Source organism: Haemaphysalis longicornis, unplaced genomic scaffold, assembly GCF_048455015.1.
Source record: "Haemaphysalis longicornis isolate Haplotype H1 unplaced genomic scaffold, Haemaphysalis longicornis Haplotype H1 scaffold_2, whole genome shotgun sequence".
Lineage (NCBI taxonomy): Eukaryota > Metazoa > Arthropoda > Arachnida > Ixodida > Ixodidae > Haemaphysalis > Haemaphysalis longicornis.
Genome location: NW_027526295.1, coordinates 114,109,302 through 114,134,738, shown reverse-complemented (window position 1 = coordinate 114,134,738; position 25,437 = coordinate 114,109,302). Strand labels below are relative to the sequence as shown.

The 25,437-nt window shown below is 45.8% G+C and overlaps 1 protein-coding gene across 2 annotated transcripts in view; it reads right to left on the bottom strand.

Moving 5' to 3' along the window:
- Positions 1 to 210: 210 nt before the first annotated feature.
- Positions 211 to 25,437, bottom strand: part of LOC144167307 (uncharacterized) — a 41,272-nt gene continuing 16,045 nt past the window's right edge. For both annotated transcript variants that reach the window (XM_077696610.1, XM_077696609.1), the window contains exons 2-7: positions 22,750 to 22,812; positions 18,351 to 18,453; positions 14,081 to 14,175; positions 11,602 to 11,703; positions 4,127 to 4,189; positions 211 to 402 (exon numbers count right to left, since the gene is read on the bottom strand). In XM_077696610.1, the coding sequence (XP_077552736.1) occupies positions 346 to 402; positions 4,127 to 4,189; positions 11,602 to 11,703; positions 14,081 to 14,175; positions 18,351 to 18,453; positions 22,750 to 22,812 (483 nt within the window). In that variant the 3' untranslated portion in view covers positions 211 to 345. The remainder of the gene's footprint in view (positions 403 to 4,126; positions 4,190 to 11,601; positions 11,704 to 14,080; positions 14,176 to 18,350; positions 18,454 to 22,749; positions 22,813 to 25,437) is intronic.

Genomic DNA, 25,437 nt, shown 5'->3' with positions numbered 1-25,437 from the left:
ATCGTGTTCTTTATTGCGGGCAAGTATTCGTTGTGGCAAAAAGGGAACCGCACTCTTATATTGAATGAAATGTTGCCAAATGCAGACAGAATTATACGCATACACTTGAGAACCACTAACTGTATTTTAAGTCTCGAAGCGAAAGTAAGAATTGCAGATATATTTTAAAATTGGCAAGGCGAACTGTTTTATGTAAACGCCATTTGCTGCCATTTTCTGAAAATGGAATTTTATTAATGAGGGCCAGCCCATAAAACATAAGACATTTTAAAGGCAACTCGGCTTGAGTTGAATAAGGTAAGCAGCTGGCGTGTACATAAGAACGGCGGATCCACAGGAACGATGTCAGATGTGGTCTTTGTATTCGGTGTAGGTCTGGTACACGTTGGCCAAGATAGAAATCTGGAAAAGGATAAACAGTACGGACTACAGCGTAGCAGTTGCACTTCTCAATTAGGTAAAGACACTCCACAATTTAGTTATCATTGTCAGAAGCCCAAAAACTAGGACGACCCTCTTCTCTCGTAGTGAGTCATAGAAATGAAGAAGGTTATTTAGAGGGGAGTGACAGGTTCGATAAAAGGATGGAGACGTTTCGACTGTGCCCGACTCGGGCTTTAATGAATTCAAAAAGGGTGCGAACTTTGAAAGGTAATCAGCCTCTACAAAAGGCAAGAGAGTAAAATTTATCGTTTACAATTATGTTAGCGTTCTTTTTTTATATGCACAATTCATAAAGGGACAGCTCTACAGTAATAAAAATTGCCCCGTACCTGGTTCTTCGGCTGCAAACGACCGCGCAGTGAGATATCACTACATCCATTGATGTCCAACGACTTCCAGTCTGTATTTTCCCCCTCTGCCTATCTGATGTTCCCCCCGATGCCTTTAATAAAGTTGATAAATAGTACCGGTCCCGTCTTACAATTCCACCGAGAGCCTGCTCTTCTACACTCTGTGCCTTTCCTCCCTCTTGTCATTGCAGGTTTACATCTGATTTTCCCGTCGTAGTCTCCTTTTTACTCCCTCATCGACGTTTGTTGCGGTTTGGTCATGTCGTAAATATAGCACTTCCAGAGGAACGGCCCTGCGAGGCGTCCAGGTAAATACTCCTGATGATGGCAAGTGGAACCGTAATGTTACGTGATGATGATAATGGTGCGCATTTTTCTGCCTAGAGGCAAAGGCAGCAGCACGTGCCTTCTATAAAGATAAGGACACTAGTCTTGATTGATAGGTGATCTTGAACGATCTCGGTGTCCATCCAAAAACCCCACCAAACCAAAGGATGCCAGCCGTGGATAAGACCTGATTGTTGGATAGACTAACGAATAGTAGGGTGAATGAACGCAAATTAGATAAAATAAGGTGGAATAATGTTAATGAGCAGAAAATGACAGAATAATAGCGGCTTCGTGAAGTGCAGGGGTGCGCTGCCTGACACAAAAATGTAGAACAGTGTGAACTACTCAAAAACAGACAAGGTGAGGCGCAAACGATCAACTGTTCATTACCATGTGAAGGGGGGAGGTTATATATGATGGGGATAAAAACACACGCGAAAAAATAACAATAAAACGTAACACGTGACATGATAGCTATTCCTCACTTAGGAAACCTATTTCACACGCTGAAAGCCGGATTGAAGGGGCGCTAACGTAATCTCTCTCCACTCCTCACAACATTGCATATGCTTCGTAGATCTCACGGGTAATCTTGTCTTTGGAGCGGAACAAGATGGTTGTCTCCCAAAAATCCTGCGAACAGCTCTTATCGCAACTCTTAACATGCGCGGCCAAGTTTTCATTGACCGCAAGTTGCGCGCAATCATTCTGTTGTTCCCGTAATCTGTCGTTGAGACAGCGGCCTGATTTCCCCACATACAATACCCTCTGCGCAGTTGACGAACTGGCGTCAGGGCCGTGTGCCACATTCGAAATCTTTTTTCGTCTCTTGGTTTGTAGCCTTGCACAGTCCCTTTAGATTCAATGGGGCAGAAAATACCACCGGAATATTATGTTTGGCGGCCACTTTCTTTAGCAGGTGCGAAACCCTGTGAATGCAGTTCATGACAACTGGTTGAGTCTTAGGTCTTTCCTTGTTCTTCTCTGGGCTGTTCACGTTTTTCACCTTCTTCAGCACTTTCTCTGCAACCGATTTCTCTGCCTTGAGAGAAATTATCAGCCATAAAATAAAATAAGGTAGTGTTACGTAGAGAAGGAGATAGTTTAAGTGGGACTACTTGTAATATCGGTCACATTAACGTCCGTGTCACCGGACGTCAATGAATCACGGAGAAGGTAAATATTCACACGGCAAAACAGCTCGGCAGGGGTGTCGACGGATGGAACTGTTCAAAAAATGTGTCCGTCAGAATAGTACAGCCAGAACTGCAACCGGCCTTGCTAGACATGAAAAAGTATTGCCATGCTTTGGCCTTCAAACCACCTAAGCAGGCGCACACAAGTTGAAGAAATGGTGTTGTTTGCTGTCTCATGGTATCCAAAGACATTTTCTCACTTGCTCCTGGCGCAATCTGTTGCTACCTTCCCATTCCCAATTACATTGACCTCCGCTTCCTGCCTCATACTACGTACCTCGAACGTTTCTTTTCAAATAGTGGTCCTGACTTGGTCTCTTTTCGCTCTTTCCTTCAGCCTCTTTTGTACTGAATAAACGTATCCTCCCGATGCCCCTTTTCTTTTCTTTTCTTTTCTACCACCAAACTCTCGCCTCCTCTTAAACCATTTGCTTCCTTCAATTTCCGTCATTGCCACCTATTCTCCTAGCTGCACCTAATGCACTCGCCTTTGCTACCTTACCGCCCATTCCCTCTAATCCGAATTAGCATCACCATTTCCGTTACCGGCACAATTTTTTCTGCTCCAATTTTCAGCGCGTACTTTTTTTAGCCTCCCATTATCAGAGCCCTTCTGTCCGCTGACTAGGCGTCACATCGGCGAATGGCCGGTTTTGACGTGCGCATAATTTTTGACCTTCTCTCAAGTGAGAACAAATATGCGGAAAACAGTCATGCTTACTGACTAAAAATAAAACTTGTACGGTTGGAGATTTTAGTCAAATATTGAACAGGCGACAGTCTACATTAAAGAAAGTACAATCCTCAGTATTCAATTGCGTGGAATGCATGCAGGCAACCAAGTGTGCGCCGCCATATCTGTGGCCAAGCGTCTGTTGCTAGGCGACGTTGTGCGCACGGCCCGCAGATCAGGCACCCCTCTTCTCCTCCATGCAACCGTGTGAGAGCACCCGTGGCCTCCGCGCCGCCGGCAGCCGATCGCAGAGGCCACCGTGCGCCATCACTCGTTACGTCGGGCTCCGCGGGATGGCGGCACTTCTCCAGCTAAGCACGACTGTGAAACACATGACTGTGTTTCACGTTACGAACTCTTCGCCGAACCCAAAGAATTGCGACGAGTTCACTGTGAGTGCGATTAATAACATCTCTGTTGGCGCCACAGTTTAGAATCGGATTGGAAGGGAGCAGATGACGCACGCCGGTGTCTTTTTTTTTCTTCGGCGTGCGGCCGCAGTGGCCCAGGCTGCGCCGTGTCCGTGGCGCATCGGCCATGTCTGTGGCCGTTTCCAGTGTTGTCAAGCGAAGAAATTGACCGCTAAACTTTTGAACGAATACCGTCTATACATTTCCCAGAGTTAACCGAAAGGCACAATCACTGTCGGTAAATAAACGAAGGGTCAAAATGAAGAATAGCCATTGAGCTAACCTTATAATGCTGCATGTTGTTATTTAAACCTTTCTCTAAATACTCTGATCAAAAAGATGAGCTTATATCAAGTTTTACGACCACGTGCGGCCGCCACGTCCTCACAAAACGTCGTCACTGTGCGCGGCCGCACGACACACACGTACATGCACGCGCGCGAAAACGTATGCCCACAGGTGCATTTACGCGCAACCAACATGTGCGCTCACGTATCAGTGAACACTGTGAACCAAATGTAATGAGATGTGGGGGCGCCCAAAATACAGGTGCTTTCACTGCGATAGAGATTTTCGAAAACTATTGGGGCATTTTATTCGTTTGAACGTTTAGTCGGCCACTTCAGTCCATCGAATCACGAGAAATCGCGGTGAGATACTCACGCGGATCAAAAATCCAGCGAACGTAAACATTGGCGCCGAATTCCAGGCGTAACCGGCGTCGTACTGAAAAATTCAAAGAATAAACTGGCGTGAGATAAATAAATACATAAATAAATAAATAAAACAAATAAAAATAAATAAATAAATAAATAAACAAATAAAATTAAGGAGTAAATGCGAAGAACATTTGTTGCTTGGGGGTGTACGATAATTCCGATATTTTTTTCTCTAGTTTCCTTTCTGCAGCAGAGAAAGGAGCGGTGGACTAAAGGGAAAACTGTATCACAAATAAAATTACAGGACTAAAAAATGTTGGAGCTTTCATTTCGACCGACAATCAAATTAATATTAAGCAATGAAGACAGCGACATTTAGTCAAAACAGCTGAGGGATCAGTACAAAAAACAAGCGATCTGAAACCATCGTTATTTCTTCATGCTGGATAAATATTATCTTTTATTACAGCAAGTATATTTCTTTAATAGCATTCAGCGATTCCGTACATCAGCGTGTATCTCAGCACACCCAATGTAAATTGGTAGCACTATTAAAGGAGCCATGAAGAGAAAACACAAGTTTGGCTCATTCGAAAGATTGCCTCGTTAGAACCATAACGACACCACTTATAACGCAAACTTCGCTCAAATAAGCTACATAATTAGGAAAAAAGGAAATGACCATGCGACCCACCAGCTCATTTTCCGCAACAGAACCTATGATGTCACTCGGGAATGCTCCGCGATTGGCGGAGGCCGGCAAAAGCAAACGCATGTTAGGCAGGGCTTACAGTTTGCATAGCGAGCTAAATGCCCGTGAAACATACTGCACATTCTTTTTATGACAAAGAACGGTGGAGTAAACGGTTGAAGTTCCAAACGAACACGCAAGCGTGTATGCCAATGCGTACGAAACTACCGCCAAGCCGAACTCGACATCTCGCCGTCGCCACCGTCGCGCAGACGAATTTTCGGGTTCAAGGCTCTTCGGGGCCAACGAACCGTCCCAGCACGCACAGCCAAGACCTTGCTTGGTATCGTAATCCCTTCACAGGAGGTTGGCCGTCATATCGCCAACCAGCAAAGGTAAAAATAGAAACAAGGGGAGTAAGGAACACAGAGCAGCAACGAGATAGTGCCACTCGTCGCACAGGTTTCGGTATGGAGGTCGTGTTGGCTTGCTGCTGTCGTTACGAGCTCGTTTACAGTTTACAACCACTGAAAACTTCAGTTTGCTTACTTTACAATGAAATTTCGTTGCTGTGTTTTGAAATGCCCATGTAGTACGGGCAAATCGTCGAGGGAGTGCGACATCCCCGCCGGTGAGATCTCCTTTCATGTGCTGCCCAACGACGAACCTCGGCGAAGCAAGTGGCTACGTTTTGTGAACTTTGCAAACGGAGGAGAAAGAGAGCTAAAGGAAGTACGAGTGTGCTCGCTTCATTTCCGAGGAAGTGGTTACGGCAGGGACCCGGACATGCTGGCGCTCGTCGCCGACTTCGTCAAATCGCCTTTCAAAGCGCTCTGACCTTGGGGAAAAAAATTGCCGTACACACCGCGCATTGACGCTCGAATCTTTCTGGTCGGAGCAGAGAGCTCGAGCGAACGGCTTTCCATACACGACACCGGCCAACTGGCATAAGCGATACTGCTACTGAAATTGAAAATACGGCACATACGTACCAGTCTGTATTCGTCCGTCGCGACGGGGCTGACGAGGCAGCGGTGCCGACGGCTGGGCGTTCGTCTGTTGTGGCTATCGCGGAATGGTCGCTTTCCCGTCCACCGCGTATCCCACAACTCTTGCCGCTCGTGCACTTAGAAGCATTGAGCGTTCAAGTGGTGTGAGGTTGTTAAATGCAAGCCCGAGCTCCTCGGCGAGAGTTTTGTTCTCCGGATCAGGCGATTCCATGACTAGGGCTGCGGGTGCACTAGGTTTTACTAGTATTTTTAAAATGGCCGCCGTCTCGGTCGACTCCCGCGTGTGGGTGCTATATGGAGTCGACATACTAAGTATCTGTTTCATGGACCGGGTCGTATGACGCCATTGTTCACGTGACGAAATGTGCAATTTTAGCGGGAGATTTAAAATTTTGACTTAAATTGCCTTATTTCTCAGTGAATAAAGCACCATTTGCTTCCGGGAAAGCGCTTGGGGTACTATGAAACACCTAATCTTTCGAATAAAACAAACTTTTGTTTTCTCTTCATGGCTCCTTTAAGAAAATGCCATTATACAATGAAAACCATCTCGAATACTGTCGTGCAACCTTAACTGCGTGCCGAGGTCAAAACTTTTAATAACAACAATAACTTTTAATAACGTGGCATCATAAAAGCGCAAGGCACCATGCTAATGGCACTTGCAGCATCAGCCAGGTTAGGGGACGCGGCTGAGGAATCTAAGCGCGGAAAACCTGTTGCGGACGCTTCCGTGTTTCGGGGGCAAATTTATAAATAAGCAGTCCTTCCCCGAGAGATGGCGTATACCTAATGCAGAAGTTATCTTGGGCGGTTATCCAGTGAAGACTAAATGTCAGGTTTTGGCGCGGTTTCTCCGCATGGACCTTCATGCGCAGATGTGCAAAGTACTTTCGCGTATGGAAAAGCATGCGAAGTGACGAGTGCTCTCGTTCGCCCCAAAGCCTTATGGGTCGTTTTAAACGGCGTAATCACCGAAATATTAGAGAGTCTTAGCTGACCGTTTTCGACGGTCGGCTCCGGTATCGGCGGCCCGCTCTGCGCAACCTTAGCCAATGCTGTTCGCGGCCAAGCGCGCCAGGCCTTCGCAGTGGCGCTCCCGCTTGCTATCGAAGCGGAGTGGACCGTGAAGAACGGTCAGCTAAAACTCGCTATTATTCACGCTTTAGTCTTCTTTACTTTCACGCCCAGAAGCAAAACCAAGACTCACAATGCCTGCACAGAAAACTTGTAATAAAAATGCAATGACGATTACTATGCTCCGTAGTGCGAAATTTGTGCGCAGCGCAAACAGCAGTCTTCTCGGTCAGGGCGCATACCTGCTGCGTCTCAGGAAGTGATCACTTCAGAAGCGAACTCACTTCGGCGCGCGCTACTGGGCCGTTAGACTGTTTTAGTTTCACGTGCGTACAGAGGTCACGTACGCAGACGTGAAAAGTACAGGAAGCCCACGCGCATGTAGTTTGAAACCCTTTTAGTTACACGTACTCGACGCACTCCGTGCGTAGGGCATTTGGATCAACGCGCTCTCCGCGCATAGCCGTGCGTTATGCCTAGCGCCATCTACTAACAGACGCAAATACTGCTGTAGCCCCTCTGCATCTCACGAACCCGTTGCTATGACGGCGATAAACGCTGTTTCTTCAGGCTTAACAGTAGCAAAATCGCTCTTCTATGAGAGAAACAAAAGCTGTTTGTTGATTGAAACTTTACGTCAGGGTAAGAATGGGCAAATTGAAGGCCAAGTCCGCTGCTTAGAATACACTATAGCAACGAGGAATTAGCGACGAAGCTGCTTTCGCTGCGAAGCGGGAGGGCAGGGCATCGTCATGTTGGAAACTCTAGGTACGGAAGCAACGTGAACACTGCAACGTTATAGTTCCAATCTCGGGTACGTCCGTGAGAATCCCTTAGAGCTTTTGTTACTGAGCATGCGGGCTGGTCACCCAAGAAAGTTCTACGTACGTGGAGCTTCAACGCACGTGCAACTAAATATGTCAGTTATCTCGCAGCGCGTCACAACTGCCGGCCGGCGTGTTTTTGCAAATCGTATTTGAATTGCCCGCGCAGATGTCACGTGGTTCGGATGGTTCACACACGCAGGACTATAAACTGGTGGGGGAGGTAGTGAGCGAAACTACGCCATCGCAGCGCGTGCCGCCCTCCCCCCACACACACCTTCGCCACATGCTCGGAAGAGCGTCTCGTGGGGTCTCATTACACTACCCTCTCCCTCACCCCTTTCGCCACACTTTCCTCAGCAAAGTTGTACGCAACAGCAGCGTTTTCCCGCTTCTTCGGCCCAAGGCGTTCTTTAAGCCTCGCCGCTGTACGAGGAACCACAGGTGAATGTTCGTCTTCCTCTATCCGCCTGGAATTCCACCTCGCCCACGCAGTTCCATAGTTCTTGTGGCGGAAGAATAATATGGTCGCCAATAAAGCCTTCCTCTCGCCTTCGCCGGTGCGTTTCACGACTAATTATTCGCCCTTCCCCGGTTGTCGGTTTAGCCGTGTGCGGGTTCAGGGTGGAGGAATGGGGCATGCACGCACAACAGGGCTTAATGGCGCTACCGATGACATACCCATTCTGATGGTGGGAGATTTAAACGTACGAGTCTTATAATCAATGCGCCCTGTCAGCTGTCCTCCGCAATCGAGCAGTTTGGCTCTGGTTTGTGTGTTACACAGACCATAAGACGCCCACGAGTGGACAGCGAAATGGACACCCACGTGTGTGCCAGCTAGAATAAAGGTCGAGGCCATTTAGGTGTTAACTCGCTATGGGACGGACGCATGTAGTTCGCTTGGAGGAAGAATACCGGAAACTCCGTTTTCCGGACTCCGCTTTCTAAATTGGTGAATGTCAATTCGGTTGTGTTTTAAGGGGTATTACAACAGGGCGAAATGAGCAGCTGGTTCTGATAAATAGCGATGATAAAAGTTCCCTCAGCTTTCTCGCAGTTCTCAAATTCCTGAAACGAACTAGTTAGTGTAAGTTGGTAAAAATGAGAATAAATAAGCTCGCATGCCGAACTGTTTCGGTCGCACGGTAGTGTAGCCCGGAGCTAGCATATCATGATGGCTAGCTTCCGATGTCTCACCCTTCGAAAGACGATCCTGCACGTGTTCTTTTTCCCACACACGGCCGGGCTTCAGCGGTGGCGTGCGCCGCTCTAGCCCGGCTTTGGCCGGCGCTGCTGCGTACGTAACACCGCCCCCAGGAATTCCAAGTAACCGCTACGGAATCTCTGGTTTGACTCCGTGCAGAGTCACGGGGGTGAATTTAACTAACGTCGCATGGGCAATTGTTGTGGGTGGCATTTAAAGCTCCGCTTTCCAACCACCTCCACAACGTGGGTGGGAGCCAAATTTTGTATCCGGTACTACAAAGTCAAATATGCTTTTGCGCACCCGTCACAGGTTCCCCAAATACAAGACGTTGCGTCAGGTTCGGAAGGATGGCGGAATGCGTAAGAAAGACCACGTTCTTTTCTCGGGAAACACTGAAGCCAGCTGCTTTGCCACGACGGGCAAAACAACGCTGCCAAAAGGGGATGCATTCTTACAGTTTCTCCGCCTTTTCACGCACATATACGCCGAAATGTGAACTGCTGCAGCAACTGGGCGATGATCACGATGGAGTACACCCATCGGGTGAACTTTTGCAAAAACCTGTTGCCTGTTGTCGGCGAAGTGGTGCCATCAGAACTTGTTCGACTGAAAGTGCATGGTTGCACATTCCGCGATAAATGCTGCACGGAGCTGCTGTACAGTGAGCTGCCGGCAGCTGCGAAAAGTAACGGTGGAGCCCTGAAAACATGTCCTGAAGATCCGCCAAAATGTGGAGAACGCAAGGGCTTAAAATCGGTATCTGCGAGTAGTGAAGGCGCCTTATCGCAAAGATGTTGACAGTGGCCTTTGAACAAGCAATAGTTGCTTAGTTCGATCATAATCACAATCATAATCGATCATAATCACAAGCATAATTTTCCCAGTCCTCATCGATCCACTCAACAACCGAATTAACGCTTTCTCAAAGAAGATTGCCAGTCTGTATATGTAAAGGTCGCATTTCACGAATTTTTAAAAGAAATTATTCAGAAAACTCGCATAGCGCGGAACGAAGGCAGCTTACAAAGACCTCAATTTCTATTCTTTTGTATTTTTCTGCTCTGCTTACTTCTTAAGGGCAGGTGTTTTATTTATGTACCACGTTTCCTGCTGGACTGCATTGTAACATTAAGCAGCTCGTGCAGTATTTGTTTCTTTTTTATATTCCCGCATAGACCTGCCATAATATAGTGCGCAATATTCACGCAATACTTCTCAAATAATTTAGAAACACGTATTCTATGGTCATTGCACAATAATATTAAAAGAAATTACGCCCACCTCCCCTCGTGGGAACCCTGGTGTGATGCAACGCATCTCATGGGGGGTTCCATTGGCATTTTCCATCGTATTGATTACGCTTAGAGCAGCGATTCTCACGTGAAGGGGAAATGGGCGTAATTTTCCATTTTCACCATGCAATGCACATGCAGTACACGTATGCTCAGGTACGGTCTTTATTGCAGACGAGAATGAGTGCCTTGTGGTCCCTAAAGTGCACAGTTAGGGGCTCGACGATTGCATCAAGCTATTGTCGAGTACTGCGAGAGAGTGCAAGCGTAACGCGGACGACCGTCGACTGAGACCGTCGGAGCGCGGCATGCCGCTTTATATTCACAGTGCCCGAAGGAGAGGAGAGCGCGGAGAGAGTACTGCACATGCGCAGCGCGCGCAGCGCCGCCACCGGCGCCTAGCAACAGAGTGAGAGCGCGCTGCTCCAACCAGCAGCTGTTTGGGAGAGAGTGTTCGCTATCGGAGAGAGGAGAGGAGGAGAGGCGCAGCTGTGCGGACAGCGCCGGACAGACGCAGGAAGGACAGAGGGGCGAGCGTGAGAGGCGTTGCATCTAATATTGGCAACTACCACCATGAAATTTCGGGGTCCCGTTATAGCCTTCGCGGTGATTACGGATGGGTTTTACGTCCTGAAACTTATTCATGATCTAACGAGTGGTGCATTCTATGGGCTCGATAAGTGTTTTGACATAATAATGAAATAAAAACTCGAAGGATGTTTCTTTATGAAGCTAGTAAACACGTAACGATAACAGTAATTGCAAGCGCAGTTGATAATAACGAAATAAAGCTTTTGGAGGAAAGCACGCATACATGGTAAAATAGTTTTCCTACTGTCACCTACAAAAACATGAAATCTTCTGAGGCTTGCTGTTGAATTTTACTCACAAAGGCAGTTGTCTATTCGATCGCCTCTTAGGCCATAAATATAATTTTAAATTAGTGCACACAGGCTAAATCAGCCAAATGATCTGGAAGAAGTTGCAAACGTTTTTATTTAACACATGTACGTCCTCATAAATATATTCATGGCAACGGCATGAGTGAGTTGTGAGCAATACCATTAATCAAATGTCCGTCATTTCTTTCAAAATTGTAGCTCTAGCAACGTCTAGAACTACCGCTCTAAGTAGATGGTTTGCTGAAAGATGCAAAAAAGACCTGTTTCTACGTAGACGCTGCAAACAGTGTCGAATGGTGGAGAAATATTTCAATTCCTCTGTTGCAAATATATTTCGAAACGTAGGCTTGTGGAGACAAGGATCTTCGTGTTACATCTACGAGTTCCGCCCTTTTTGTGTGTCTAATATTCAGTGTCGTTAGGGTCTTTAGTTACACCAGAGGTAACAATTAGTATAGAGCTTGAATACCAACCTTTAGCGTGTTGGCAACAAAGAAGTAAATTATGATGACCAGGTCAGCCACCAGGTGGAACAAGTTCCAGTAGAGGAACACCCGCAGCGCCTTTCCTGGTTCCTGCGATTTGACGAATAGGGGGATATTTATTTGTTCGAAGCTATTCAAAGTACTTTGAAGGAAAAGGTAATGGCACCCTCTTGTAACATTTTTCTCACTTTCTTAATTGTAAGTTGTAGACAAGACATTGTTCTAAGCTTTAGATCCAAACGACGCAGCTTGAACCACGCCATGGTGGCAGCTGTTGAGATGGAGGCAAAAAGGGAAACGCCCATGTGTGGAGATTTCGACGCACGTTCTAGATGTCCATCCAGGACGTAAAATAAAACTGGAATCCTCCACTACGGCCTTCCTAAGCCCATGGACAGCTACAGAGGGGGGAATTCTGTAACCAAGAACCGTTTTCTTATTTTTACGTGTGTAGTGCTTTGCCGGCAGCTATCTAGATAGGTCGTTTTAGCGGAGGTAGAAATAACGCATAAAAAGTGTACCACCAAAGCTAGGTGTTGCCCTCGCTGAGTGCAAGCAAATGTTGTAGTAAAACTTGAACATACCTTGACGCACGCATTTAAAGAAGCTTGTAAATAAAGCCACTTTGAATTTGAACACGTCAAAAGTAAAACAACCCATGGGGGCGTACTGTTGATTCGGTACTGGAATATAGTGAGATTACGTTTGTGGTGAATGTAACACAATTGCTCTAAATAAGGTAGTATCCTGATACGAATAATCATTGCGCCCATCTAAATGGGGCAGCAAAGTTTTTAAACTTCATTTTTTGGGAATACCCTTTACTATAATCGAAGCTCGCTGCAAGCACTGTTAACGAGATGTGCGCTTAAAATATCAGTTAAGGAAGACGCTCAGCAAATGTATAATTAGATTCGTAGATCATGTTATTTCAGTAGGCTTGCGCCTCTTGCACTGTGTATCCAGTATTATGAACCATGCCAGCTGGTTATTCTTCTAGAACTAGTCATTTATATGACTAACATAAAACTATAAAGCGGTGAGTTATTACCTAAAAGTGAATACAAAGGTTATTCTCAAATTTTCCGCACTGCTGCCTAAGCACTTGCCAGATATCTCTCACTATCACGGTATCGGTGCAATTTTTGTGTTTTTGTATGGCTTGTGGACAATTATACGGCCGAGACAAAGAAATAATATCTTCCGAAGCAAGGACCGCCGCCAGAATCTCAGGTTATAACGCGCTAAACTCAATGTATAACAGGGTGTTTAGAGAAATCTAACCAAATTTTATTCTTTCCTTTCGTTCTTGCCCTGAAAATAAAGACGCTCCATTCCTGTTTGTGGGCCTGAGTGATGAAATGGATTTGCAAGAACTTTGTTTGCCTTTTTCCGCTGCGCTATATACAAAGCGAAAGTGCACTCTCAGACGAAATATTTTGCATCCGGTGACAATGGTTGTGATGATGTACTAAATGGTGCGGCACTCCGCGAAACGAAGTGCATTATTTTAAATGAAAAATTATTTTTTCAAAGTCACTCCACAAATATTTACCAACACAGAATCTACAACAGCACGTTTTTAGGTCGAATCCTTATAACCTAATTGGGATTAGAAATGGCGCAATAATTTTTTTGCGGATCATTTCTAATATATCCAGCGCGACAGTTAGGAATGTAAGGGATGCAATATGATGCTCTCGGTATGTGTGTAGCGTGGAACTTCCCAAAAACACGTATTGGGTGCAGCAGCAAGTGCTCAGTTCGAGGACCAACATTGCAGTAGAATGAGCTCTTGCCTAATAGGGCTTTGAAAACACTTGCCTAACGGGGCTTCCAAATCAACAGGCCTTTGAAGCCTAACGTTGGCTGATTAAAAATGTGTGGAAATACCAAATTTATTGCCCGTATTTTGAGCACGTAAACAATCTCGCAGGCAAAACAGGAATCTCGGGCCATTTCCCAGGTCCACATGGAGCATATACAGAGGTTTCTTAGGTGAGGGAAAAGATTCCGCGCCGATGCAAAAACCTTCGTAATACATTTGTGTTGAAAAAGAAAACGCGCCCAGGTGTGTATCTACATGCGCGTTTGCAGAGAGAATCTAAAAGAGACGAAAAATATCTCACTATAAGAGCATTTTGAAACAAATAAACAACTATCGGCCGTAAGTAACGTTGTAAAGTTTTCAATTTTGTGTGCCAATCTTCGCGATCATGAGCTGTGGGCTAAAGTGGGGAACTTTCAGTGCTTTCAAAATTACCTTGCTAAAAAGCGCCCGTAAACAAACGGCGCCCTCTTTATTGTTGTAGCCCAGAAAAAAAATCAACTTTTGACAAATTGTGTGCCGCATCCCGCATCTGAATAATAAATAGTTTACTAGCATGCATTCTATCGAAGTGAAAAGCACATACACATAGAGAGGGAATAAACCAGTCTATAGCGGTGATGAGAATACTTGGCTTGCCTTTTCGACTAGATACAGAAGGGCCGCGTCAGCTCCAAGTGAAAGCAACGAAATCAAAATGTAGCCATAGATGAACAGCCGAGTGGTGCTGAGAGCTGCAAAAACCAAGTTGGGTGTCAGGTTGTGCTAATATTTGGTGTCTCCAGGTGCCAGCAAGTGGAAACAATGCTGCCACGCTTCAAAAAAGGAAAGCGTCTCTTTTTGCGGCCATGCACTACACAACGAGCGCACGCCTTAATCTAAACCCTGTTTGGTTACAAGAGAATAATTAGAGTTTTAATAACCGTATACCTTTTTGCGGGATTGTTTTCGTCCAAATATAAACAAGGGCTCCAAGCTAATAATATTAGAAGTAAAGTTAGTAAAAATTGCGTGGTGTTTTTCCGCGAAATTTGAGCCAACTGTTAGGTACTTAACAGATTTACGAATACGTGGTATATTGAAGTTTGAAACAGTGATGTCAATACGTTTTGTTGAATCGGTAAAACCACTGCGAAAGGGGACGGGTTGTATGCAATTACGGCTTTTTATCAATCTGTTGGCAGAAGAGGGACCTAAAATTTCTGGGTGGCATATCACAGTTTTTGTCCGTAAGAAAGACCCCGAACAACAATGTTTGGTGGTTTATATCGACAATTCGCAGCACCCGGAATGCTTAGCATTTACAACCGTAATACTACCAAATAGACACGATGGCGTTTTTTACCTCCGCGTATGCATCAACGTCTTACTCTATCGCACGTCGGCACACTTAGTCGACCCCTCCGACCGTTTTTGTGCTGATATAGCAGATGCCTCCGCCAACCGTAGCAGCCAGTTCTGGAGCAAAGGTACCAGATTTTTATGATTTCGCTGTCCCGAAAGATTCTGTTGCTATTATTAAGATCGCCTTTTGAGGAGTACGAATAAGGACTTTGCGCTGCTAACTACAATGCAGAATATTAATGGGCCTTGTTTGGCCGAAAGCCTGTCCTGTGCTTGCAGTCAACGAAGAGACGTGTCACTTGAGCCAAATGGAAGGCAGTGTCGTAATGTGTACAAACGAATGTGATTCAACCACCAAGCACGAATACTACTAAATAAAAAAGTTTTGAGTTGATCTGTGCATGTTAGTGAAACCGTTAGGTAATGTTGTAAACCTTCTCGAAACCCTTCTCAAGCAGTACACCTTCACTCGATCTGGACCTTTAGCGTACGAGGGCGCACAGAATTTTCACCTTCGATCTACTGCATGCCCATGACATATATAAAGGTAGCCGGAAATCGTTTTACAAAACTGACGTCGAACACGAAACAGACGCATTGCCTTCTGTTTGGCTCAAGTTCTCCGCAATCTCTTTCAAGACATTTTAATAGCGCGAGAATAGGTGCGCATGCCTCTTCCTGATTGTGTTTTACAATACTGCATGAAATTAATAAAGGTGTTGTGATTTTATTAAGGAAGTAAACGCTTACGTTACTCAATGATTATTGCATTGAATAAATTTATGACTTGGTTATCAATTGCTCTACCCGGAAATAATGAGAAAATCGGTGAAATAAGCGCCCACGATTGCTGAATGCTTAATCTTTAGGAAAGTTTGTTTTCTGAGCCACTTTTCATATAGTGGTGACTTTCATTTATTTTTCGTTATTTTCTCATCTTACATCAAGAGAAAAAGTGGCTTATTGTTTCGTTTTTCGCGGGGAGGGCGAATAACGTTTGGTTTTTGGTTACTGTTCAGCACGAGTGGCTTTACAGATAGCGACCTACCCACGCGTCCCGATGCCGCGTGCCGAATTTGTTATTGCTTGTTTGGTTCTTTTTAGTTCTTTCCGAAGCCACTGCACCGGCTAGCGCTGCTTTTAAACAAGACTTCCCCACTGTATATGCGTTTTGTCGGCCTGCCATCATTGTTATTTCGTCTTTCTCTCGGTCCATTGAGATCCATCTTTGCCGATTCACACTGGATTAGTGCACACCTTCTGTGAGATCGGCCGTGTGCTGAAATACAAATTTTAAACGCGACATTTTTACTTGGATAGGCTGGCGAAACCACGGACTTGGTCAGCGTAAACAGAACGTGCACCCATCCGTATATTGTCTGCAAAAAAGTGTCCCATCTGCTAACACTTTCCTAACGCGTTTCATGTCGTTTGCCACCGTGCGTGCGTCCGCAATGATCATATAAAAAAATATTGAGTGCGTTTTGTTTCGTAGTATGCAACCGACAATTACCCGCCACGGTGGCTCAGTGGCTAAGGCGTTGCGCTGCTGAGCACGAGGTCGCGGGTTCGATTCCCGGCCGCGGCGGCCGCTTTTGTGATGGAGGCGAAAAGCAAAAACGCCCGTGTGTACGAGATTTCGGCGCACGTTAAAGATCCCCAGGTGGTCAAAATTAATCCGGAGCCCTCCACTACGGCGCGCCTCATCGCCTGCGTTGCGTCGGCGCATTAAACCCTACAATCAATCAAATCAATGCAACCGACAATTAAAATGAACAGAAAGATACAATTTGCGTGCACTCTTTGGATAGTTCGCCAAATATATAGACAACGCGGAAAAACACTCGGCGCTGGGTAATTTCCCTTTCTCATACGACACCCAGCACGAATAAAGCAAAATAAAAAAGCTAACGTGCGTCAGCAATGTCCCGCGCAGCTTTACTTCGCTGACCGCTTCTGAGGCAGTGTAGCAGCAGCATGAACAGTTATTCTTGAAAAAGTAGCTGCACTGAGTCTGAAGCCAAGCTTGTTGATTATATTCCACTTACGGAGGAGGATCGGCGATAAAACTAACAAAAAAAAACGCGTTCGTGAAAGAATACGCTGAAAGATCCTGCAATATTTTTGGATAGTACTTTCAGGGAAGATATCTTACGTGATGTAATTTGTTGCGCACCGCTGGGAAAACCCGACACGCGGACGGTAAATTCAATTTGTTTTCACCAAGTTCCAATCGCTTCGGTATGGTAGTAGTCGCTCAAACATATTCCCAGCAGATAACGTGTTCTCACAGCAAGCATTGACCTCGGATGGCTGCTATTCGCAACGTTGCCATTTGCTGGCTTCGTAAACCCCCTTACGGAGCTCCTACAAACGTGGCGCTTCAGTTACGGTGAAAACGTGGCAGCCGCTGTAAAGGTTGCCGTTGTGCTCCCTTCGCTACAAAAGAATGTTTTCCCGCAAAGATGAGGGCGCTTCGACGCGCAGAATGTTCTTGTAGGGGCATTTGTAAAACTTGGAACATTCCCTGTGAACCTTTTCTCGTGCATCGACAAATCTTTACCTCAAAACACGCAGCTCGACGTAAATGAAAATTCGAAAGGTTTTGCATGTTATATGGAATGTTAGTCGAGGAGGCGCTTATGGCCCCACTTTATTTTACTTGTGTGCGTTGACTGACGTTTGCATAGCTAAGAAAGAGTAGAAGATTTAACCGTGAAATGCGGTTGCTCAACGGTATTATGGGTTGCGTACGGTGCAATGAGGATTCACTGGAACGACCCGCAGGCCCCGCCGCGAGCGAAGCGAAGCTGGCGAGGTTAAGGATCAAACTTGGCTCCACCTGACGGAACGGGCCTTCCCTACAGGCCAAGTTTTTGGCACCCTGGCTCCCATTGTCGCCGGCGCCGATGGGGAGGTCGCTATCTATAAAGCCGGTCATGCTGTTCAACAGGCACGCAGGGCAGCATAGCAAAGTATGCTTGGGAATGATTGCCATTTGCGCCGTTGAATTGTATTACTAAACAATGGTATCAATATTTAGGTTCATCTTTCCTCGAATGTATGTGTACACTGAGTATCGATTCAAATAATTTTAAGTGTGTTTACTCAGGCACAAAAAAAAAGAGGTACATTTTGACCCCTAGTATACAGGGTTTAGGGGTACCTAAAATTATGAAACAATTCGTCGAAGTTTTTTCGCAACCACAAAAATGTCGTTGGATGAGGCTACAACACTTGCAGAGAACATTAGGCTGGCGAACTAGGACTTGGATATAGTACAGTTGGTATTATATACCTCGTTTATCTAGGAATACAACGTACGGATTAAGCATTACAAGTCACTTGCAGTCATCTGTGAAATCTCTTCACTATATGCTGAGGATAACATACTTCTGCACACTGTTAAAAAGGTATGGCCGGAGGAAAATAGGTAGTGCTTAACTGACACTATTGCACAAAAAAAAACTTAGACTTCTCGCATTAGATAGTTAGACGGCAAAACGCTCATTTAAGCAAACCTCCTTACGCACGGCACTCAGAAAAGAATAGCGGATACACTTACGAACTGCTTTGGAGTAGGTAGGAAAGGGTTTTAGAATGATGGGGAAGTCTTTTTCCTGGCTTAAGCCGTAGACACACTCTCCAACTGTGGCCAGGCTGTACAGCTTCGGAGAGAAAAAGGTAAACACTCACAGGATGCAGATATTCAAATGCGAAGGGTGAAACTCCCCTAATACGCAATACAGTTCACAAAATTGAACCCAGTTGCACCCAGCGTTAAATTAGCTGAAAGAGCCTAGAGGTGTTTTCTTTGTGTCGGCTCGAATGTCAACTGGCTATCGTTAACAACAGCAGCGCCATTAACACGGAAACTCTATGGTTCGTACGGAGTAATTAGCAGCTAGACGACAGTGGCGGGAGGCTCCCTCTACCTTCCCAAGAGGGCGAGAGGATCCTGCCTTTGCAAGGCCATAGCGCCATCTATCGGTGGGTATAGGAAGCGGATACTGTGAGGACGCCTTCCGGACTGGGAAACTGCTCCAACCCCTTCGTCTCGCGCGACGTTCAGCAGACGAAGGAAAAGGCTGGGCCTGCAACAGCTCCACTGTTAAAATGTCCTGGTTAAGAGATGCATCAATCATGCCAACACCAAGTGATGCGTGAAGGCGGAAGACGAACAAAAACTGAGACCGAATCACCACTTTTAACAGCAACCCTAATACAAGTGTTAAAACCAAATATAATAAAGCGAAAAATATTTATGAGAAGCGACCTCACGGAACCCTAGGCTAACCTAGCGTCACATATAACACTCTGCGATCGTTTGGGGCGCTATAGCAGTTTTGATAAACTGAGCTGCTTGAAGCCTTTAGGCGTAAAGAGTAATTTGATTATGGGAATAACATCATTATACATGCACATCTTTGATATGCGCTTGCAGCCTTTCAGCGGGTCTTAAGGGTAACACGTGGGTTCGCCTGTAATACAAACGTACTGTGCAAATGTACTCTCTGGAAAGATTGTAAAACTTATTAAAACCACCTCATGGACAGCCTACAGAAATCACAGCGGCTTGCCAGAATTTGCATGCAGCAAACTGGTCATTCTCCACGTATGCGCAAAAACACTTGTTTATTGCGGTGTTCTGTTCGTCTGCTTGCCTAGTTTGAATAGACACACGCGTTGCCACTGGCTTAAGAGTATTAAATCTGGGAAATCAGCGTGAAGTCAATCTTATCCAACTGCGGTATGCGGGTGGAATTCTGCCGTATCACTTGACAGGCTTGGGACTTCTATAACTTAAAGGAAATCTCCGGATACCGAATCAGATAGGTGGGGCAATGCAATAAATACTATATCTGTGGCTCACTGCATAGTGAAAATATAAGCTTCCGCGGAAGTGGAAGGCAATACTAACGTAAATTATTAAATTTTCAAGAAGTTGAATAGGGGGAACCAAAAGTGGTACTGGATAAAATAAAAGGGCGAAATAAACAAGGCCTCATGAACACTTGAACGCTACTTACGAGCTGTGGGTGCGAAGCATATTGTACAAGTAAACGGCGGTGAGTGTCCCGGGGAGTTTTACATTCCGACTGAAGTCTTTTATATTTTCTTCGTGGTATGTTTTCGCACTTAGTGTTTAAGTTGGCAGTGGCTGCTTTCCAAAGTTTTTTATCATAGCGTGTTGGCTGAAGACCTTAATCCTCGTATTGTTTTAGGAACCGCTTCATAGTATAGATCAAGATGCAGGACATTTTTTTTTGGGCAGTGCCTTCGGTAATGTCTACAGGGCCATCCCTCTTCTGATGTCTTCCGGTGCAGAGTTAACGTCTTCGACGTCGTGCCGCTACAAGGCGAAGCGGCCTTGCATCGTCATAGGTCACGTAGTGTCGGGCCGAACGGCCCGTTTCGGGGTGAGTTGTAGCAGCGCAAGGAGAAGCACCCTCTCTGAAATGCGTTCTCAATGGGCATAGCCAGGTGGTGCCCGGCAGTTCGTGCACAATTCTGTTTATTGGCATTTGGGTTTGGTTATTGCGCCTCCGCGGGTGCGTATTGCATATTTAAGCTAACATGTAGAAAGGTATGCGAAGATGGTAGTTAGTTTATTTTGACGTTGAGACTGAACAGGCACTTCTAAAGAGCCCGTGAGAATATGACTCTGGTGGTAGTTAACTATGGCTAATTGCCTAGTACGTCTGTTAAAAATGTGATGGGTACATGTACACACCAACCAAATGAGAATATGTGAAACTATGGCTTTTCTATGAAGCCCGCAGTCATTACACTTCCAATTTACGCGAACGTGTTTGTTAGTATGCGTGTACGCAATTTGGCGCATAGAATGCTTATTCAACCGACGAATCACCGAAGGACAAATACGTTGTACATCGAGCTGCTCGTACCGGTGGCCACCGTTTTCTTATTGAGAATGCACGAAGAACACGCGGGGTCTAGCTTTAGTAAGCTACATGCAAGAACTTGAACTGGTTTGGTGGTAAGCCTGCCTGTCTCACGATTCGGAAGCCTGGGTTACGCTCCCATCTAGATGAAAATTCATATTTTATTTCTTAATTCAATGCCTTTAGTTTTATTCACTCTGTGCCGGCGTCCAGTTTGAAAGTTTTTCTGGGTTACAAACTAAGTGATTGGTTCTGCTTCCACACACCTGCCGCTGTGGCTTAGTGGCTAAGGCTTTGCGCTGTTGAGCACGAGGATGCGGGTTCGATTCCCGTCCATGGTGGTCGCTTTTCTGATGGAGGCGAAAAGGAGATACGCCCGTGTGTACGAGGTTTCGGCGCACGTTGAAGATCCCCAGGTGACAAAAATTAATCTGGAGCACTCCACTACAGCGCGCCTCCTCGTCTGCGTTGCGTCGGTGCGTTAAACCCTACATTAAATTAATCTATGCTTTCACACAATCAGAGTAAAATTTTTCTCCCGAGAGAGCTTTATTAGAGAAGAACGGCTACCCGCTGTTTCATACGGCACTGCTTTATGATATACTGACTGCACCAACCTAAAATGCCCGTCAGTAGGCGATGAGTTATTGTGTTCCAGTGATGTGCCCCTCGCTCTCCCTTTCACGTATTCTATACGGAAGTGTAGGGCTTTTATGTACTATTTGGTCAACTGTCATGTGCTAGAAATTCTTTGTGACGATTGCGTGTGAGCCGATATCATTATCGCACCGCTGTTGATGGGAAGGAACCGCTTCTCTCGACAGAAGGCTGCAGTTGCCAAGGAGAATACCACGAATTGTAAGGAATATTTCAGACCTGATGGGTGCCTATGGCACTAGGACCTCCAATCGTTGTTACCAGCCATGATTTTGATCCTTTCGAAAAAGTGTTACACGTACGTCGTAGAAGCTTAAGCAGCTACAACGTACACGCAACATTGGTGCTTCTATTTTTAAATAAATACACGCCTGAGTGTAAGTATTGCTAGGCTTCTTCATAAACCTCTTTTGGTATACATGTACGTCAACCTCCCCAAATCTTCCCTTCATGTAGCTTCGTAGCGTAAGACTTGTTTGTATTGCACTAAAGATTGCTCTTAAAAGAGGCATCTCAGATGGAGTTTGACTATATGACGTTCCTAACCGTTGTTACTTGGCCGCAATCGATAGGCGTCATGCTGAGTCACCAGAGAGGTCCTTGCTGATCGCAGTTTTGTTATGCGCGGCCAGTGTTGCTAACATTTTTTTAAAGTTGCATTTATGTCGGGTTTAGGGCTCTGTTAATGCAGCGCAATCCGCCTCCGTAATATAAAAATCTGTCTCCGTTCATCAACCTTTCAAAATAATGTACAAATTACCCTTGGAATTTAAATAGGTTTCTCCAGTCATAAAACCATAAATTAGCCCTCCCGAAGGTCTACGTCAGAAATATTGTGGTTTGACAAGGCTATGTCAAACCACAATATATTTGACGTAGACCTTGTCAGTTGATAGAGCAGGCACACCCAAGGCGAAGGCGTAATTTGTGGTTGGCTATACATAAAAACACGCGTGTTCTCTTGACTGAATGCCGAGTCAACCTACACGCCCCGACAGACATCGCAGCTGAAGGCACGACGTATTGAACGTTGTACGGCGATTCTTTTTTAGAGCACCTAATTACAAGAGTGTTTTTTGTAAAGCCAAAGATAGCGCTTGGAAATCGAAGTCACCTTCTTTCATCAGCCTCAACAGGTTTTTACTCGCAATAACTCTGTTCGGCACGCGTAGACAACAGCAAAGAGGGAAGCGGGGCAGTGTGCGTTTTCGCACAATATGTACCGAAATAAGGAGGCATGTGGTTAGTCAATACGCCCTAAACAGGAACGCGAACAATTCACTATCGCCATACACCTTAAAAGATTAGCCTTTTTCAAACAGGCAAAACTACCACGCTGCTTTCTGGCCTGAGAGAAGATACTCGCCTAAGAGGAAGTAATCAAACACACAGTCAACTCACCACGCAGAATGACGCGATGATTCGAAGCCATTTTTTCGGGAGGACAGTCACAAAAACCGGCACCTGCATGAAGGACAGACAGCAATATGAAAAATTGCGGCGTAAGATAGCACGAACATGTCGTTCTAAACTATACTGGCTATATCTATCGGACAGAAATAGTAACCTCGTAGAGTTATCTCATCGTCAAGGCAATCATAGAGCAAGTAGCGCGTCCTGCAGAGTGGATAAAATGTTTGAGCACAACTTCTCAGCATCAAGGTTTTTAAGTGTGAGATATAAGCTGTTAAAGCTGCGAAAATTCTTGGTTCACTTGTTTGCTCAGAATCTCTGAATGGGAAAGCCCGATGAGTTTCCCTTGCAATGCTTATGAAATGCGGCACGGCCATATTTTGCGCGAATGTCTGTTTTCACGTTTCAGACGTCGCTTTTATTGCTTGCCAGACCGAATACAATTTAGAGCCCGGAGTGCAGAAGTCACAAATATGTATTCTTTTAGTCTAATGGCCACTGTGGAGACAGACTTGATCTAGAAATAAAGTATTTCAAGCTGAGGCACCATTATGTTAACATGCGAGAAACTCAGGACACTTATGAGCTGCGAGGGATTTTAACCACATAGTCCTATTAGGCTTATTGAGCTGCTTCCCATGGGTGCTAGCCGTCAGGTTCAGCCGTGGTTATCAACTGTGCTCGTCAAATATTTGTGCAAGTAATTCATTACACCGCCAGCCGGAAAAGGTGACGCATCAGATAAAGCGACCGCGTGTTTGAAGCTGGAGTCGGGCGCATCGACTTGGGAAGTGTGAAATCGACGAGGCATTCCGGCAGGCTCGAGGACAAGGAAATTACATCTACAGCGTATTATGAGAGAGAGGTGTATGTACAATAGAGAGGTACTATGGTATGCTAACTTCAAGATACCACAAAATATTCCTGATTGATTTTACACAAGAATGTTACTGGGCACTTTTTGTCCAGAGCGTGATGCCAGTTTTGAGATCGGGGACATGTGGTGCCCTCTCTCGTCGTGGCCGACATCCTCTACAGCCCCACGAAACAAAAGGCGGCTTGTAACAAGAAGTGTAGCGTGTTAGTGAGCACAGCGGTAAATTGAATTTAACGGCACGTCTTTAAAGGGACACTGAAGTGAATTTGTCAAGCTCTCGTTTTTGCTTGCACTGCGTAGACTGGCTCAAATTAGCACACTTTTCATCGTTTATCCGGTTGACAAATCGGTAATTATTTTACAAAGCGCGAAAGAAGAAAAACTACCATGCGCGGTTTGCGGCGGCCGCACCAACTAAGACTGTGACGTTGGGAGGAGGGGGCACCGTGATTGGACGATGCCCAAGGTTATCAATCAAACAAGTTTCGGTTTCGGTTCTGTAAAACACAACCAATGGTGTTGTTGGATGGGCATTCTCAATATCTCAGTAATCATCGTACCCCGCTTCTGCCATGTTGTCGGCTGTAAAATGCATAAGATAAGCCTCCCAGGACGGCTTGGAATCGTAGCATTCACTGGCCGAGGTCTACGCAGTGCATGAACGCCCTCCGCGTCCCCGCAGACTCTCAAATGTCATGCGCTTTTCCCCTATATTTGGAGCTTGCCTCACTCATGCCTGTATCGTAAAAAGCGTGTTCGCACCAGGCCAAGGGTCTGTTGATTCTGGCCTGTGCCCACTGCCCGCAAGCAGTCGGTGCTTATGGCAACAGCACGCCAACGAGAACTCGCTAGCGCGCCAGTGCCAGCCTGCGCGCGTTCTGTAACTAGTTCGTGGAGCAATGAACGTTGCGGCCCAAAAGAAGGTGAACTCAGCATAGAAAACATCGACGGAAAACGAAAAAGTTAACTTATAAAAACAAAAAAGCACGTACCCATGGGGATTCGAACTTCTGACTTGCAAAATACTTGCGCTGACATAACCAGCGCTCCAAACCACTCGGCCACAGGAGAGCCTGCCTACCTTGGAAATATATCGTATATAATGTATAACCACTTTGCATTTTTATTTAGTTTTAGCGTTCCAAGCAGCTTCGGTGACTATTTCTTGTTTTGCACTCGTGCAGCAAGGATGCCCCAAGTTTCCACAATATCTCACGTCTAGCAATTGCATTTCTTAGACGGAAAAGCGTTCGCAGATGCGTAGTCGTGCTGCTAGCCGCTATGCGTGTTCGCCCAGTGCAAAAAAGTGCTTCCCGCACCCTACTTTTACGCTGTACAGTAGAAATATCAGTTAATTTTATTTCCTCAGTACCCATATTGACTTCGCTGACTCTTCTCCCGCCTTCAAGTGGCCTTATATTTTCCTACTGGCGTACCAGTCAGCGAAGCGTCGCATGTGCGCTTGTGCAGCGCTTGTGTGAAGCGACCTTGACTTGGAGCTAGATACAGTGTACAAACTAACCAAGTAAAGAAAGGCACATTCTTCCATTCACAAACGTGTCCTGGCTTCGTTTCAACTGAGCGAACGAATTGCGACGACCCGTCGATGGCCGGCGGACGAAACGCTGGGCCGACTGACTCTGTCTGAAGCTGCAGAGGCCGGGGAGCCGTGCAGTAGCGCAGCCAATTGCGAGCTCGGCTCCTCCCGACGTCACACGAAAACGCCACAGAAAATGGGCGAGCGTAAAGAGAGGAGGACAGCATTTTCGAATAAATTTTTCTACTAAATAAAATCGCGT